The 17281-nt window shown below is 46.7% G+C and overlaps 1 protein-coding gene across 2 annotated transcripts in view; it reads left to right on the top strand.

Annotated features, from left to right (window-relative positions):
* Positions 1-17281, top strand: part of GLG1 (golgi glycoprotein 1) — a 1453447-nt gene that overhangs the window by 306154 nt on the left and 1130012 nt on the right. For both annotated transcript variants that reach the window (XM_069655141.1, XM_069655148.1), the window contains exon 8: positions 12603-12817. In XM_069655141.1, the coding sequence (XP_069511242.1) occupies positions 12603-12817 (215 nt within the window). The remainder of the gene's footprint in view (positions 1-12602; positions 12818-17281) is intronic.

Genomic DNA, 17281 nt, shown 5'->3' with positions numbered 1-17281 from the left:
CACTGTTGGGGAGAACTCTCCAAAATGTGTTAATTCCGCTCTACCTTTGAGACCCCCAGCAACTTTGCTGGATTTTAAGGATTCAAATTTTTAACCTGGAGACCTTTTTTCCCACTCTCATTTTAATGTGATTTTGAACTGTTTCTTTTGGTTGTGGAGTCTGGCAAACTCCATAGGCATTTTTTTTTTATTTATTTTTTTTATTTTACATTGTCACACTGCACCTTCAGTGCAGTGGCACAGTGAAGTATTTTAGATTTCCTAAGTTTTAAATAACTTTTCTTGGGTAAACTACTGTTTCCAAGAGCAATGAAGTGAAATTGACTTTGCTTACACTTGTAACTTTCTAGACCCAGCATGCATTCTTATGATGGGGTGCTGGAGGGGTTACTTAGTATCCCCTTTATCTAGCTGCTCATGCAACAATCTTGTTACCCTTTCCTCAATGAATGTCTGGTGGCAGTGGTTTACTTTTAACTACTGTGGTGTACATTTACCACGGGCTGCATTCGCAGCTGCAGTTATGCACCCATGGGTGCCACTTTTGTCAAAATGGCCCTGGTCGTCTTTTTTTAGCCATTTCTTTGTGGAAAGGTCCTTCTTGAGATTTACTCTGCGCGCCAAACAAGGTTTTGTCCCTTTGTTCGGTTTGGCTTTGGTGGGATTCATGAGTGAAGCTCGCCTCTGGCGCCAAGGTGTCTGGCGGAGGCAGGAAGCGAGGGAGGTGCCTGAGACTCCCTGTGCTTTTTCTCCTAGGAGAAAAGAATGCACTCTTAGGTGATTGGCCGGCTGGCTGTCTGGCAAGGACAGCCACCCTGCTGGGTGACGTGACAGCTAAGCTGGAATGAATGGGAGAAACCTGTGTAAAAGGTGAAGCGCTTTGGCTTGGAAGACAGTCGACCACTGGACGAAGGAATCTGAAGAACTACTTGAAGATGCCTGCTGCAACTCCTGGGCCGTTGGTTTACCCGATGAAGCCCTGCTGCTGTGCTGAAACTACAATTTTTCATCTAGAGAAGCCCTGCAAGGACTACTTCGCCCCTTGAGTTGGTGGGACCAATCAACGCCAAAGTAAGCCACCTGGACATCCACTTGGTGCTGGTTGAAATTCCACTGCAGTTGCTGCTGGAACCGAATAGCCAGGGAGAGGAACACCAGATCGTGTGCATTGCTTTTAAGCTGGCCAAGAGCTCCCAGGAAGCAGGACTGACCGAGCCTGAGGCATGTCAGCAGAGTTCTGGACCCAAGATGCAAGGAAAGTCAATCTCGACAGCCAGAAACCGCAGTGTTCTATTTGCAGTAGACGCAAGGAGCTGAAACACTGAAGTGCACTTGTTTGAGGATTGCCGGTTGCGATCAGTGACCGTCACATTGCAGGAGTCCCTAGAAGTCCTCTCTTGTCCCCAGGACTGAGGCCCAGGAACACCATTATCTACAGAGCTGCACAGGAACAGAGGTCATCTGCTCCACTTATTTTCAACCTAAAGGTACTGTACAGTCTGAGAATCTTTTGTGTAACCTCACTTGTCCTCATTGGAGACTTGTCTTGGTTGCATCTGTAGAGTTGCTTTCAGCTTCTTTACCTCACAAGCCTAATCAGCCTGTGACCCTACTTTGATTTCTTCTTATTCTACAAAGACTTCTAAAACATTGTGCAAGACTTTTACTTACATGAAGAAGTACTTCAGTTCACCTTGACTTTTGCTAACTTAACATTGGCTGGCCTGGCTCCCTGAATGACTCTTCTCTCCTCTGCTTATGTGCTGTCTCCCTTCAGGAAGAGGTGGGTTACCAAAAGTACTTACCTGCTTCAGAATATTTGTGATCTCTTGTTTTGTTCTAAACATTTTTCCTTTGACATACTCCGAAGTCTGATTCTAAATGCAACAGTGATATATTAATGGCCCCAGTACCCTATCACCTCAGGGTATAGGTAGTGTCTGTGGGCCATCCCAAATGGGTACTTGCTGATTTGGAAATATTAAGAGTGTATTTTTGAATTGTTACTGTTTAATTGCTCCTTCTGAAGAAGAGTTAAACTGATTGTTAAATTAATAATTGTTTAATCAAAGCGCGTGCAAGTTTATTTGAATACTTGTCATTGTGAATCTGTGTAGCTCCTCTACAGCTCACATTGACCCCTCTTCAGATAAGCCTGGCTTCTCAACCCGCTACCAACCTGTGTAGTACAGACTTATACCAAAGGTTGACAGGGTTGTTGTAGTGTACCCAAAGTGTACTGCGTACAATCTTGCCTAACACCCGCCCTTCTGCCTTTCCCCACCTTTCAAATTCTGCCCCACGTGTAATATAAAGTTTCTGTGGATCGATAAACAGTGTGCAACTGCGGTCATAACTGCAACCATGACTAAGGGCACTGTCGCTTGCAAGCTCTTTAAACCTAAGACCCTTAGATATCGCAGAACGAAGCGCTGGGCCCATCACGCAATGCAGGCTGAGGCCACCATTGACGCGGAGGGAGCCTCCAGTGACGGCAGCATTGCAGTCTTTTCGGACAGCAGGGGCGATGGGGAACAGCAAAATTCCAGAGTGCAGGCCCCCCGAGACAGACCGGCGGATCTGTTATGGGGACGACACAGACGGCAAGAGCACTACCTTTCACACGCCACTAAGCACACATCCCGAGGCCTTGAGTCGATGCCGTCAACCAAACGCCCAGATACGGCGTCTAGTGGGAAATCAGTAGATTTTGTCCTCTGGGCATTCGAGATCCTGTTTGCCCCTTGACAGGCCCTAGAAACAGATGCTGCTCGTAAAACTACTACGCTGACAGACAAGACAGAGGTCCATCCCACTGCCGAAATTGACAGCCTTCATCTAAATCGGTAAAAAGCACTGGGTTAGCTCACCTAATAAAGTCATGTCCCTGAGAGCCTTTTAAAGACTTCCCAGATCAGTACATCCTCCCCTAAGAGTGCACGTCACAAAGACGAGTCCCAAAAGGACAGGTCTGCCCCTTCCAAGTCTCAGAAGGATAAATCTACCCCTTCAAGGAAGGTGTACCTGAAGGTTCCCTGGCTCAGGCCCTACAAAATAAGGGCTTGTCCGCACCTACACCCTAACTCCAACACCCTAACTCCAACACCCTACTCCTCCTTACCCTGGAGTCATCCCCTGTTCAGCCCAATGGACTGCAGAGGATATAGATAGGGTGATGTCAAGAATTACATTTTTTGCTAATTTCGAGGAAAATAAAACCCACTCAGGCTTTCAAACTTCTAAATTACACTGCCTACTACTCAGGCCTCTGGCTCTCAGCCCCCGTCTTCCACGCCTCAGCCCCTGGCCTCATCACAGCCACCAGCAAAGATGTCTTGTATGTCTGCAGACCTTTATGACATTAACACAGACACTGAAGGGGATAAGAGGACTACATCACTCTGATAATAATCAATACTATGTTGGTGATAATGATGAAGCAGAGGTGTAGACTATGTCTTCACCAATTCAAAAGGATTCCCCAGTGCCTGATTCTCCTGTAGATAATCTGCCCCTATTCAACGACATCTTAAGGTAGCTGAGCACTTCGGTATTCAAACACAGGAGACTCAGCAAGATAAGGATTTTGGCGAAGATGTCCTGTGAGACAAAAAAGCAGCCACCCAGTTATCCCCAGCTTAGTCTGTCCAGAGAAGAATCCAACCTTTACTGGAGACACCAATTAAACATGGGCAGTAAAGCCACAGGTAGAAAAGCTTTACCGCTCGGAGTCATCAGACCCTTTATTCGCTCGTCACAACTACACAAGAGCTGGGAAATCACTATACTCTTCAGAAGCTCCCCCAGATAAGGAGAGCAAGAAGCTCTACACCATGGGAAGCAAAGTTACAACTTCGGCAGTGTTTCAGACTAGAATCTGCAACAATTCCACACTGTTGGCAAGCTGATTGTCATAAATGGGATGAGATTTCTGCCCTCATTGATTCTGCTCCAGAGCCTTTAAAGTCCAAGCTGCCCTAGTCGCAGCGGAAGGCAAAGCCACTGCCAGCTGCATTCTCAAGAACAATCTTGAATCAGCAGATAATGCGGGCCGAATTATTGCAAATGGAACCATTATCAAGCGCCATGCTTGGCTGCGCCAGTCAGGCTTTAAACTCGAGACCCAGGCAATGTTACTCAACATGCCAGTGGAACCAACCATGCCATGCCTTTTTGGAAAAGCTGTAGAGGACGCTCTGAAATCAGCCAAAGAGGAATATATCCTCAAATCCCTTGGGCAACTTAATAATAAACAGCACGGCCAGAGGGGCAGAACCAATTTTCAACGTTTTCGTGTCCAAAATTCCCAAAGAGGCTCTGGATATGGGCAAAGCCAAAATAAATCTTTAAACAACCAGGTTCAATCGTCCCAGGGTTATCCAAAAGGCCAGCGCAGGTCCTAAAGCTGGGGGCAGAGCCTCCACATCTAAAGGTGGAGGAACACCTCCCAAACAATAACCATCCGCTACAGGTTCCCTCCCATGCCTCCCTGGTAGGGGGACGGATTTCACACTTCACCCACGCATGGGAGGGAATAACCAGACTAGTTGGTGCTATCAACATTAGCGGGAGGTTGTTTGGAGTTCCTCAACCATCAAACCACCCCTCTTCCCAAAGGAACAGCTTATCCTGATGGAAGAAGTCAATGCGCTGCTTCTCAAAGACTCCATCAAGATTGTGCCATCCAACGAGGTAAACAAGGGCATTTATTCAACATACTTCCTTGTACCAAAAAAATCCAACTATGCGCCCAGTATTAGACCTACACCCTGTGAACACTTATGTAACGCCACAAAAATTCTGCATGACAATGCAACAAGAAGTAATCCCCCTGCTAAAGCGTAGGGATTACATGGCAACACTGGATATGTAAGATGCCTATTATCATATTTCAAGGTTCCCAACGCACATAACTCTTGCGGTTCAAGGTAGCAAACCAGTACTACCAATTCAAGGTGCTACCCTTGAGAATGGCTTCAGCTGCAAGGGTATACACCAAGGTACTGGCGGTGAACCTGTGACGGGAGGCAATCCCAGTGTACCCATACCTGGACAACTGGCTGATCACAGGAGAAACAATGCAAAGAAACATAAACCTTTCAATTGGGGTTCTCAATAAACCAGAAAAAGTAAAGTCTTGTACCAAACTGAACAAAACAGTTCCTTGGAGCTGTCCTAAACACACACAGGCTTGGCCTTTCCATCCTTGGAAAGAGTTCAAAACATGCTTCAGCAAATACCCCAGTATCAAGCCGGTCTCCAGATAAGCGTACGCAAATCTATGTGTTTGCTAGGCATGATTGCATTTTGCATATATCTAGTCCCACACGCATCTGTGCATGCGACTGATGCAGGAGTAGTTGGCGAAATGATGGTCTCAGGCAAGCGGTCGGTGGGATGATCTAATGGTTGTTTAGCCAACACTAGTTCAGAACCTACGCTGGTGGTCAAGAGAAAACCTGTTAAAGGGGAAAACCCTTCCACGATCCGGAAGCGTAAGCGATTGTTAGAACACTTATCACTCTCCGGGTGGGGGGGCCTCATAACCTACACCACACAGCACATGGTCTGTGGACTTGCATCACGGCACAGAACCACATCAACCTGCTGGAACTACTAGCAGTATTCAAAGCACTTCAAGCATTGGAAGTGCAATTGTTGGACCAGTCGGTTCAAATTCTAACACAGCACAACTGCAATGTTTTGTATCAACAAACGGGGGCACACAGTCTGTCCAACTTGGACCAGAAAATATGGAAATGGGCACTCAGACGGGGATATCCCTATCCTCTCAATAGTTCCAGGGATACTCTACACTCTAGCAGATTCTCTGTGCAGAGATCCCTTACCAGAGGAACACAAATGGCAACTAGACCCAAATGTCGTAGACCACATATTCTCTCAATGGGGTTACCCCACACTAGAATTGTTCGCTCGAGGGGAAAACGAGCAATTCCCAGACTTCTCGTCCAGGTTCCCCCAGCCAGACTCCAAGGGGAACGCCATATGGATGAACTGGTCAGGGAAATTTGCTTACGCATTTCTCCCCGACTCAATTAATGAGCAGAATAATGAACAAGTTGCACAGAGAACAAATGACGCTCATCCTAATTGCTCCCATGTGAGCGAGACAACTGTGGTATCCACATCTGCGCAAACTGGCAATGCCTGATCCCATCAAACTCGCATATCCAACCTGTTAACCCAACAAGAAGGTAAACCAGTGCACCCTCAACCACACTCAATGAACTTGGCAGCATGGCTCCTGAAGTACTAGAGTTTGGACACCTTAATCTTCCACAGCGGTGTATGTATATCCTCAAGGAGGCACGAAAACCAAACACTAGATACTGTTATTTTGACAAGTGGAAGAGATTGGTAATTTGGTGCCAGTCTAAACAAACCCCATTGAATGTACTCCATCACACATTCTAAATTATATGCTCCACTTGTTACATTTGGGGTTAGTATTCAACTCTCCACCTGGCTGCCTGATCGGCATATACCACCTCTCGGAGTAAGGTATTGTGGTGGAAAATTCCAGTCATTAAGGCATTCATGGAGGGAGTGAAGACTCCACCTTCCAATTTCAAACCCACCGCCAGGATGGGAGCTCAATGTAGTACTCGCAAAGCTCATGAGGGGGGGTTGGGGGGCACATTCGAGCCTATGCAAAAGCCAAGTCATAGACTGCCTTCTTAGTTCTTATTACTTCAATAAGAAGAGTTGGTGAATTACAAGCATTGTCAGTGCAGGGCCCTTTTCTTTACCATCCATAAAGATAAATTGGTTTTATGTACTCCTAGGTTTTCCCCTAAATTTTCAAAATTCCACATGAACCAATCCATAGAGCTTCCAGCTTTCTTTCAGAATCCGACTAGCTCGGCTGAGGTAAAACTCGACATACTGGATGTGAGGAGGGCGGTCTTTTACTACGTAAACCAGACCAGGCCGCTTCGCAAAACAGACCAACTGTTTGTCTCCGTAGCACCAGGCAGAGAAGCAGGCCACATCTCCAGATTAATAGTCTGATGTATGCAAATATGCTATTCATCAAACAAGACATTGCCTTTTACACCAAGATCTCACTCCACACGGAGCACAGGAGCTACTCTGGCTTTTATCGCAAATGTCCCCTTAGAGAGCATCTGCAAAGCAGCTACATGGAGCTCAGTACACACTTTCACTCAGCACTACTCCATTGACACCCATTCCAAAGCAGATACACAGCTGGGACAAGAGGTTCTAAAACATCTGTTTGCCACTGCTCCATCTCACGACCCACCACCTTCTCCTAGCACTGCTTGCTAATCTATGCATAACATGTGATCTGAGCAGATTCCACAAGCCTCAGAAGGGATACATTACACACTGTAATCGTATTTCTGATGCTTGTATCTGCTTAGATTGACATGCGCCCACCCTTCCTCCCCTGAGAAGGTGCATAGATGTTACAAGCTTTCTATTAGCTATCTGCTTGGATACACCTGTACTCAATCTACACTTCATGCAACCTTGTGTCGGAACAAAACAATCTGTGGACCTCGACGCGTGAAGGACCATGGGTACCGTGGACACCACACTAGGGATAGTATTACTGGCACGCCATATCGTCGACCCTTTTCGTGTTTTGCAAACTAATACTCCGCAGTTTCCTCTAGATGTCTGCCTATGCATGTGAATCTAGGTAGATACAAGCATCAGAAATACGATTACGTTGAGTAATGTATCCCATATAGACTTATTACATTTACACAAGTCACTGTTGGATATTTGGCACAAACCAACACACATAGGTATACCTTACAATACTTTGAAATGGTCACTTAGTTGGTAGTTGCTGTACACAATTGTTACAGAAGGTCCACAGTTCTATCGGTAACATGCACCCACACTGTAATACAGTAATTGTATTTAGTCTGAATAGACATAAGAGATTTTTGGAAAGGAAAACAGTTGGTTAGTGTTCTCCTAGCAGAGCTTTAGGTTCTAGAGGCAGTTTTACGGCACAGCAAGTCTTTCAAAGTTAAAAACTCAACCCTAGCTAAAAGGCAGTTTGTAGCGGCTTGAATTCTTGCAAAGTAGTAGAAATCGAAAGTTCCTGTGGATACTTTCTAGTCTCTAGGAAGGAAGATGAAAGAATGCTTAACTAATGTTGGAGAACCTGTTAAAGCACTTGAGACGGGGACACCAGCAGCAGCTTCAGTCGGAGGTAAGGGTGGGTTGCACGGGACCTCTACGTGCCCTTCAATGCTCTGCAGCAACTTTCTGGAATCTGGTAAGCAGTACGTCCCCCCCCCTCCCCTCACCCCCACAGTACCTTGGGTTAGAAGAAAACATCCATGCTGGAGGCTCTGGGATGTTGCAGCTCTGGACCCGACCCCTGGATTCCTTGGTCTGATGATGGGATAGTTCAGCAGCAGTCGTGAGGGAGTACCCCTGGCACGGCTTTCTTCAATTTCTTTGGTCACTCAGCGGTTTTGGTGCCCTTTCTGCAGCACCAACAAAGGACGCAATTCGCCCTGTCAATCTTTTTCGTTTCCTGCAGTTACATACTGATGGGGTCTGGGCGAGTTGGATCGGATCTCTGCAGTTTTCTTGAGGGCTCTGCAAACATTTGAACAGATTCGGCCTGTCCTCAACAATGCACGCGAAATGGGCAGCAGGTCGCCTGTTATTGGGGTTCCGCTGCTCTGGAAACTCACAGGACCCCGGAAGGTAGCTCAAATCAGTTTGTCTTGGGACTGGTTGTTCCCACCAGCCAAAGGGAAGGAGTCCTCTTCAGGGCTCCTGTCGCACAGAAAGCAGGTTCAGGACAGCAGTGGTCGATTCAGTGTTGCAAAGGGTCTGCAGGCGTCTCTTCGGTTACTTCAGCTTCCAGTGGTCAACTTGCTTTACACTCCAGGAGCCTCACCTTTTATACAGTTCCAGCACTCTTCTGCAATCTCTCTCAGCAATTTATGTAATTGAGCTTTTGGCTGTCCGATCGGGACAGCCAGACCCCCACTGGAGGCTGGTTCTATTTAGGCACTCCGGCAGACAAAGGACATGGTGTTGGAAAACTCCTGACCATTGCTCCCTGCCCAGACACACTGGATCCTAGGCAGGGACACCCAAGGGTTCCTGCCAAGGGAAAAACGTGCACTGGCCTCCCCCTCCCAGAATGATAGAAGGGCTACCCAAGAACTGCCACGCTAGTAATGGTGAACAAAGGATGGCCCCAAGTTTGTACTTGGGTACCCCTATTGTGCACAACGAGGCTGTGGTCATAGCCTGCGGTACAATAATTACACCACAATTGGTAGAACACGTCCACTGCCACCAGCCATAACTAGGAGATTGTCTGACTAAAAAGTCACAGGAGCAGAGAGAAGGGGTTACTAGGTATTCCTTTGGCATTCGCCTAAGGTGGTGTCTGCCACTCTCAGACTATAACGTTTTAGGAGAGATGCGAAGTATAGTTACTCTAGGACAAAGTCCCCAGCAACACTGCCCTAAACAAGCTGCGTGCTGCAATAGTAAAATACAGAACAAGAGCTGTGGAGAAATATAGACTCCGTAGGATAGGTTGAATACAAAGAAAAAGAGTACCAAAAGACAGAGCCCATAAGAATGAATAAGTGGATCAAGGTCCAGAAGCCCAGCAGAAAGTGATGGAGGCGAGGGGTCTCACTAGGAGAGGGTATAAAGTATAAAAATGATGAATCTCCCTAACAACCGGAGCCTGATGTAATCCTTCCAAGCGACCTGGTGGTCCCTAATGCGATGACTCCTACCCAGAGACTGGTAGGATCCACTAGTCGTGACGACCTGCAAAACGAGCTGTCCCTTGACGTGCTGTCACCTTGCTGAGCTGCAAACCACCAATACCGGGGGAGCTCGAGCCTGAATGCAGTTCATGGCCTTCCGAAGCCTGCTAAAATTTTGGACTCCTGCTGGACCTACAGAGACTCGATTCAAATCCCTGAAGTCCCCTCCCCAGAGTGCAGCAACGAGTCTGACCAGCGGGATTTGTTCTGCACGTGGTTCCTGTAAAAGGGTGCCAAATCCAGAGCCGCAAGAAGCTGTGAAGAATACTTTGTTTGCAAGCTTCCTTTGTTGTAAGCCTCCTCTGGTGACCGCTGCTGCAAGTTCCCAACCAGTGTCAGTTTCTTTAGTCTCCAGACCAAGAATCCAGGGACCATATCCTCTGCTGCTGCATCCACCCTGAAGCTGCTCTTTTCTGCTGAGGTACTTTGTTCACTTGAGTAATGTTTGCCTTAATTATGGTGTTCATCCTGTTAGGCTGAGTGGGTGAGTTGAGTATTTGGGGAATTTGCCCGGCCAAATATTGGAACACATATAGGGAGCCTTCTGTGAAGTCCCTGAAGTTTTAACTAACTCTAAAGGTAATACATGTTGAAGAAGAAATCCTGCAACTCTGACTTTCCTGCAACTATCTTGACTCAAAAGAGAAGGCTTCTTTATTGAAAACTATAACAAGTGTAAAAGTACTTACGAAGTTAGTGTGGTAACTGTCTATGTAATAGAAGAATTTACAAAGTGTCATTAAGTTTATACTTATTGAGTTGCATATTGCCCCTTTAAAAAAAGTATAGAAGTTATTTACTTTTAATGGTGTTTCTCACTTCTGAAAAGTAATAACTGTTGGTACTGTTTTTTCATTTCTAAAGGGAATTGATGTAAAAGCTTAACAATAGGTTTTACTTGCCACGAATAACAGATTGTCATTCTTAAAGTGTATTATTGGGTTTTGCTTTCCCTCATCTGCTTCAGTGCATTTCTAAAACAGTACTGTAGTTAATGCTAGTCTTTTTGTTGCTTGTACCACTTCCAAAAAGTAGATGGGTTCTGTGAATTGCTGAATGCCATTCTGAAAAGCATAATGGGTTCCTTAACTTGTAATACCTTGTTCCTTGAAGTATATAATTGTTTTATGCTTTCCTTGAACTGCTGTAGAATGTTTCTAAAAAAGTCATACAGTTTAAGGTACAACTTTATTATAGACCTCTGAATAGTATACTGGGTAAAACTTGCTATTAGGTAGCAGATAGATATGTGCAAATAGGTTGAATACTTACCTGGAAATACCTTGTCATTAACTATAGTTTGGGTTTGCTTTTGAGTGTTCATACTTATCACTTGAGTATCCTAAACCCCCCTGCCCCACCCCCAGAAAGTGAGTTCCTTTACTGTCCCTGAACAGTTGTACAAAGTAATCTATGTTGCAAGGTGTATACTTATAACAAGGTTGGTTTATTAAGTAATAAGTGATTATGTAATTGAATAACACTGTATGACCTGACCAATGGGGTCTATATCCTTGAATTACTTATTGTAATCTAAAAGTAACTAGCCAGGTATTATTCCCCAAGAACAGCAGATTGCTATTCTCAATGTATTTGGTTTGACAACTTTATTACGTTTGGCTTCTCTAAATAAGGTCATACGTGGGTTTGTAAACCATAAGTAGTATTAGTTTTTGTATGTGTTTTTTAACTTATGTGAATAGTACTTACCCAAGATGGATCTTGGCCTGCGTGTATTTAAAATCATTATTTTTACAATACTAAGTGTATCGGTGGGTCTTGTGCTTGCTGGCCCTAGAGACCCAAGCTACTTCTGATGAGGCCCAATAAGGCTGAAACATGTTTGGGGTGGTTTGTGGTCTCATGCAGAAGGGATGTGACCTAGCAGTTCGGGCTGGACTGCCCCTTTTGGGGTGGGACCAAGCATATGGTCTTTCTCCTTCTGTAATGGCTTAGCAGGCGAAGAACAGTGGTCTAGAGGGTTGCTCAGAGCAATGTCGGTGGTTAAGATTCATTCTAAACCTTCCAGCCATCACCTCTGTTTTTGCTCTGTTACTTTAAACCAAATGTGTACTACAATGTCTTTGTACTGACCTACAGCTCTCTCTCCCTCCTAAGATGAACATGGCTGCTTTGTCCATGCTACCCCCATATCCGGTGGTACAGACATCTACTAGGAATTGGAGATTCTGTATTGCCTAAGTTCTGTGGTTTTATGAAGCCCTTAATTGGATTTAAGAAAAACTGTCTAACATCCAGTGTTTCGGGAGCTCATGCGAGTAGCAGCCACATCCACCCTCTAAACCCCCACCTAACCCCTCTACTGTGTCCCAATCTTAATGTGTCTCGCTTCAAGTGTGCACATCTATGTGGAAGGCAGGCTGTTAATTTATGATTCAAGTAACTCCCCATGCAAACTTGCTATATTTCAGCATTCTTTCGTCAACCTTCACTGTTTAATATGTGCATATTCTTTTCAATGACCGGAGTGAAGAAACTCAAGGAAACCAAGCATATGTCCTTGGGTGGTGGTGCAAAGTCTTTGGGATGTAGCTTGTCCGGTGCACTTGTGGTCGGTCCAGCAATGCTTGTTAAAATCTACATTTGGACATGGCATGTGTACAAAAGGGTCTTTGATTATTGCCTTTAATCAGTAAGGTGAATACAATTAAGCATGGAACAAATAAAAGCTTTCAAATGTACAATTACATTGTCGGGAGCAAAATGTAGGCTAGGCTCCAGATAATACTTTAACGTTTTTGTTGATTTCTGTGCGCTCTTCAATTTTTGCAGGCCGGCAGGTCAGCAGCGAGTGCCAAGGAGAGATGATAGATTATCGTCGTATGCTGATGGAGGATTTCTCGCTGAGCCCGGAGATCATTTTAGGATGCCGTGGAGAGATTGAGCATCAGTGCTCTGGACTGCATCGCAAAGGTCGCACGTTACACTGTCTGATGAAGGTGGTGCGAGGAGAGAAGGGCAGCGTTGGAAACACCTGCCAGCAGGCAGTAAGTTCTGTTTTGGGGATGTTTGCACAGATGAATGCAAATTTCTTTTCAAGGCGAATGTCAAATTAAGTTTGGTTATGTGCGGAGTTCATGTTTGTGTCTGAATGCTTGGTGTTATCTGAGCCAGCCTTGTATGGGGGTTCTGAGTGCCCAACCTAGGGATGAGTAAGGGCATTTCACACCTGGCCTTAACTGTTCGGGTAGCGTAGGCCAAGCATTAAGCAGAGTTTTAGGCTGGGGAGTCAGTCCAGTTAACACTTTCAAACACCAAGTAATTGGCTACCACAACATTTTAAATTCATTAAGCTTGAACTTGCTCAAACTCAAGAATACTACACATAAGATATTTGTCGATCTACATGGACTTCTTTCTGAGGCTTGTGACTCTGCTTAGATTATTTTCTATCTCGTGGTGGCTAAGAGTATTGAATCTTGTTTTTAGATTTCAAAAATAGGTTTTCAACAGGGGCGTTCCTGTCAGTGTACCGATCATGTGTTCAGGGAGAAAGCTGTAACTATCTAAAGTGTTCAAACATTACCACACACTTGGACAGTCAGAGTGGGGATATATTTAACCTTGTTTGGGCCCTACAGAATGCCTTTTCCTTCCAAGGGCTGTGCAGCAGGTTCAATCTTAATTGCAGCACCAACAGGCAAGGCCTTACGACCAGCCCCAATGGTTTTGTTAAGAAATTAGAAGTCCCCTGGCGTACGAGAGGTTGCAAACTCCCATAAATCAAACTATAAACTCATGAGGGCAGCGCTCACTGCTGAAAGATCGGGTCGAACCAAACATTGAGCACTGTAGAGACCTACTCTGGAAAACAAACGCACCCCACATCAAAGACATTGGGAGGCTAAAAACAGGGGTTATGTAGAAAAATACACCCACCCTACAAACCAGTCTGAAACACTGGGGTAGGATCCACAATTATCTTGACAGGCATCAGGAGGGTCTAGTCAAATTATCAGAGGATTGGGGGGCTGTGGTTGAGGTAGGAATGAATTGCAGTCTAAACTTCAATTCAGTTACCTACCACATCAGAGCAGACCTCTCTAACGCGCCTCCTGCCCTGAGACGGTCCATAAAGGAATTTAAATACATGTGAGTAAAATAGTCTCATTAATGGAAGAACATGAACGTAGCGGACAATGAAAATATATGGATCACTTTTGAGCCGCACCGCCGTAAAAGTATACATACTCTAATACCAATGATGACCGATCATCTAGATAAAGAAGACCTGGGCAAGGATGATTCACGACAGTGTGCTTACCCTCCCGGTGGGAATGAATATTTCTGGAGCCTGTGGATCTGCTTAAATACAGGCTTTGAATAGTCCGACATCTAGTGGAAGTCGCAGAGTATTAAAAGATTTGTTTTCGAAATCAAACTGAGGTCAACAGGGTGTGATTTAGTAATACTATCCCTAATGTGATGTGTACTGTACCCATGGTCCTTCACGACGCGTCGAGGTCCCTCAGATTGTTTTTTCCCGCCATCGAAGTCGGTCGCAAATGCAGAGTTCTTTCAGGCTTATGCCTTTTTGAATTACTACACTTTTAATTGTAGACTCTTGTTCCTTTGTTAGCCTCACCACACGACGGCTCAACCACTCGACTGCTCCTGACGAACACTCACATCGTCAAAGACTGATCGATTGACCAGACGCAGGCTTACAGGGCTCTTCGGGCTTCGACCCATTACAGTAGGGAGAGGTTCTCCATACTGACTTCTATTTTTGCCCAGCTGCCCTCTTAAAACATAACGGATCCCCATTTAAATTTGGTCCCTCCCTGCCGCCATAAATTCCTGTGGAAAGACAGAGTGTGCAATGACCGTCTCCCGAGGGATCACGCAGAAAACCACTGAGTCCTGTCTGCTTTTTCAGCCGAAAACCCTAAAGGATCGGCAGACAAAATGCAGGGCCACTCGCACCATGCAGGCCAAGGCCTCCATAGATGTGATGGAAGACTCCAGCGAGGGCAGCTACGGGGTCATGAGTGACGCTGATGGCGATCGGGATCTGTTGAGAGCCCAAGTGCAGGCCCCCGACTCCGAGAAGCAGGCTGGCGGTCCTGTGATGGAGAAAACCCCCGCCGGCCAAGGCGCACACACGAAGGGCATACCCCACGGCCAACTATTGGCGACTGTCGAAGCCCATGCAGTAACCGGGGATAAAGCCTCAGGTCGGTTAGGACACCGCATATAAAGTCCCTCCTTTCACGTGCCAAAAAACAGGCGTTAATCAAGAAACACGTCAGTGCTTGACTACACAAGGCAAGGTTGCAGAAGAAACACATTTCAACGCCCTTGGCCCAAAAAGAGGATCCTGATGACCTGTTGTCTGGTCATAGCCAATTGGAAGACCTTCGTCAATCTTTACATGACACAAGTGGTCTTGATACCTCCCCGGAGGTTGAGTTTGGCAGACCTGAGCCTTGTACACATGCTGGCTCCTTGTTCAGGCGCCTCATGTCGAGGGTGACGGATTATCTGGGGTGGTCTGCTCCGCCTGTGGATTTTCTGCAGGATGACCTGACGGATATCCTTGACCAAGGTGCACCCACTGACCGTGTTGCATTTCATATGGCCTTACAAAGAAGGGTGACAGCGGCTTGGACCACTTCGGAGAGTCTCCCGGCAGTGAACAAGTCTTTGCCGAAAAAATACCATCCAGCCAATGGTGACCCCTGCTACTTGTCTACGCACCCTACTCCGCAGAGTTTGGTGGTGCAGACGGCTACGGCTCCAGCAAAGCAGGCAGCGTACCCTACAATCCCTCCTGATAGGGACGACAAATGCTTTGACGGCTGGGCAAAGAAAATATTTTCTTCTGGGGGTATGGCTTTAAAGGCAGCCAATTCAGTTTGTGCCCTTGCAAGATTCACACACACTCTGTGGAATTGTCATTGGTGGCTGAACATATTCCCTAAGGGGAGGAATGGGATGTTTTTCTTGCCCTTGTTCAGGATGGCAAGGATACCATGTGAGTCTGTTCAGTCGGGTCTGGCTGTGGCAGACTGTGTCAGCCGGTCCATGGCGGCGGGCATCATGATGCGCAGGTTTGCATGGTTGCGGAATTTGGGGTTTGCTCCTGATTGACAGTCCCGGCTTCTCAACATGCCCTTTGATGGTGATCATCTTTTTGGCAGCAAGACTGACGAGAGCCTTGAGAGGTTGCAGACCGCCAAAGCTGCAGCGAAGTCGTTGAACGCTGCAGAGTTTGACGAACTGCCTTTTCGTCGTAGGGGACAGCAATGGAGGGGAGGCTCCTTTCGAGATTACTCTTCCTTTGGCAGATCGATGGGAGCTGCCAGTCAAAGGGGCCAACGTAGGAGTACCAGAGGTCAAAAACAAGGTACTCGAGGTTCCAAAGCCGCTCGGGCAGTTGCCTCTCTGCCTTGAGGCACTGCCGCAGCCGCTTCAACTCAGTCATGAGGCCATGTCACATGGTTCGCCAGTTGGGGGAAGGCTGGCGCAGCATCTTGTAGAGTGGTGTGCCATTACTTCAGATGTGTGGGTTCAGGAGATCATAGCCCATGGCTACTGTCTTCCTTTCTGGCAGAGGCCTCACGACAATCCACCGGGGAAGCTCTGAAGAGTCTGGGTCAGCTCCTTGCGTAGGAAATCAAATCCCTGCTGGAGAAAGGCACCATAGAACTGGTGCCTGTAGCGGAGAGGAACAAGGGATGGTATTCCCCATATTTTTGATCCCAAAAAGAGACTGGGGATTGAGACCCATCATGGACTTGCGTGGTTTGAACATGCTCCTCAGGAAGGACAGGTTTTAGATGGTTACTCGCTCTCAAGTCCTCCAGACCCTTCAACTTCAGGACTGGTTGGTGTCTCTCAACCTCAAGGATGCTTGCTTTCATGTGCCGATTCATCCCAAGCACAAGTACCTGAGGTTCGCGACTTGCATTTTCAGTTTCGGGTCCTGCTGTTCGGTTTGACCTCAGACCTGAGGGTCTTCACCAAGCTCATGGTGGTGGCAGCGTATCTCAGGAAAGGGGGATTCACATCTACCCCTACCTGGACGATTGGTTGATCAGGGCGTGCTCTCCCGAGCAAGTCCTAGATCTGTCACCTGCCACTCCCTTCACAGACTGGGCTTCTCCCTCAACTTAAAGTGGTCCCACTTGACACCTACCCAATGGCTCCAGTACATTGGAGCAGTGCTCGACCCATCCCTGGGGATGTGTTCGCCTCCCCAGCTGAGGGCTCATCAGTCTGCAGATGATGTGCAAGTTTCAACATGCCCAGAGTCTCCCGGCGTTCGAGTTCTTGAGGTTGCTCAGCCTCATGGCATCCTGCATTCTACTGGTGCCAGAGGCCAGGTTGCGGATGAGATCTCTGCAATGGGCTCTCAAGATGCAGTGGTCGCAGTCTTCCGGCAGGATGTCGGATCCTGTTAAGGTGCTGCCCTCGGTCGCCCAGCATCTTCTCTGGTGGGCTGTCGA

This window comes from Ambystoma mexicanum, chromosome 1p (genome assembly GCF_040938575.1).
Source record: "Ambystoma mexicanum isolate Mex_15411 chromosome 1p, UKY_AmexF1_1, whole genome shotgun sequence".
Taxonomy (NCBI): domain Eukaryota; kingdom Metazoa; phylum Chordata; class Amphibia; order Caudata; family Ambystomatidae; genus Ambystoma; species Ambystoma mexicanum.
This window is presented reverse-complemented; position numbering and strand designations above follow the sequence as displayed.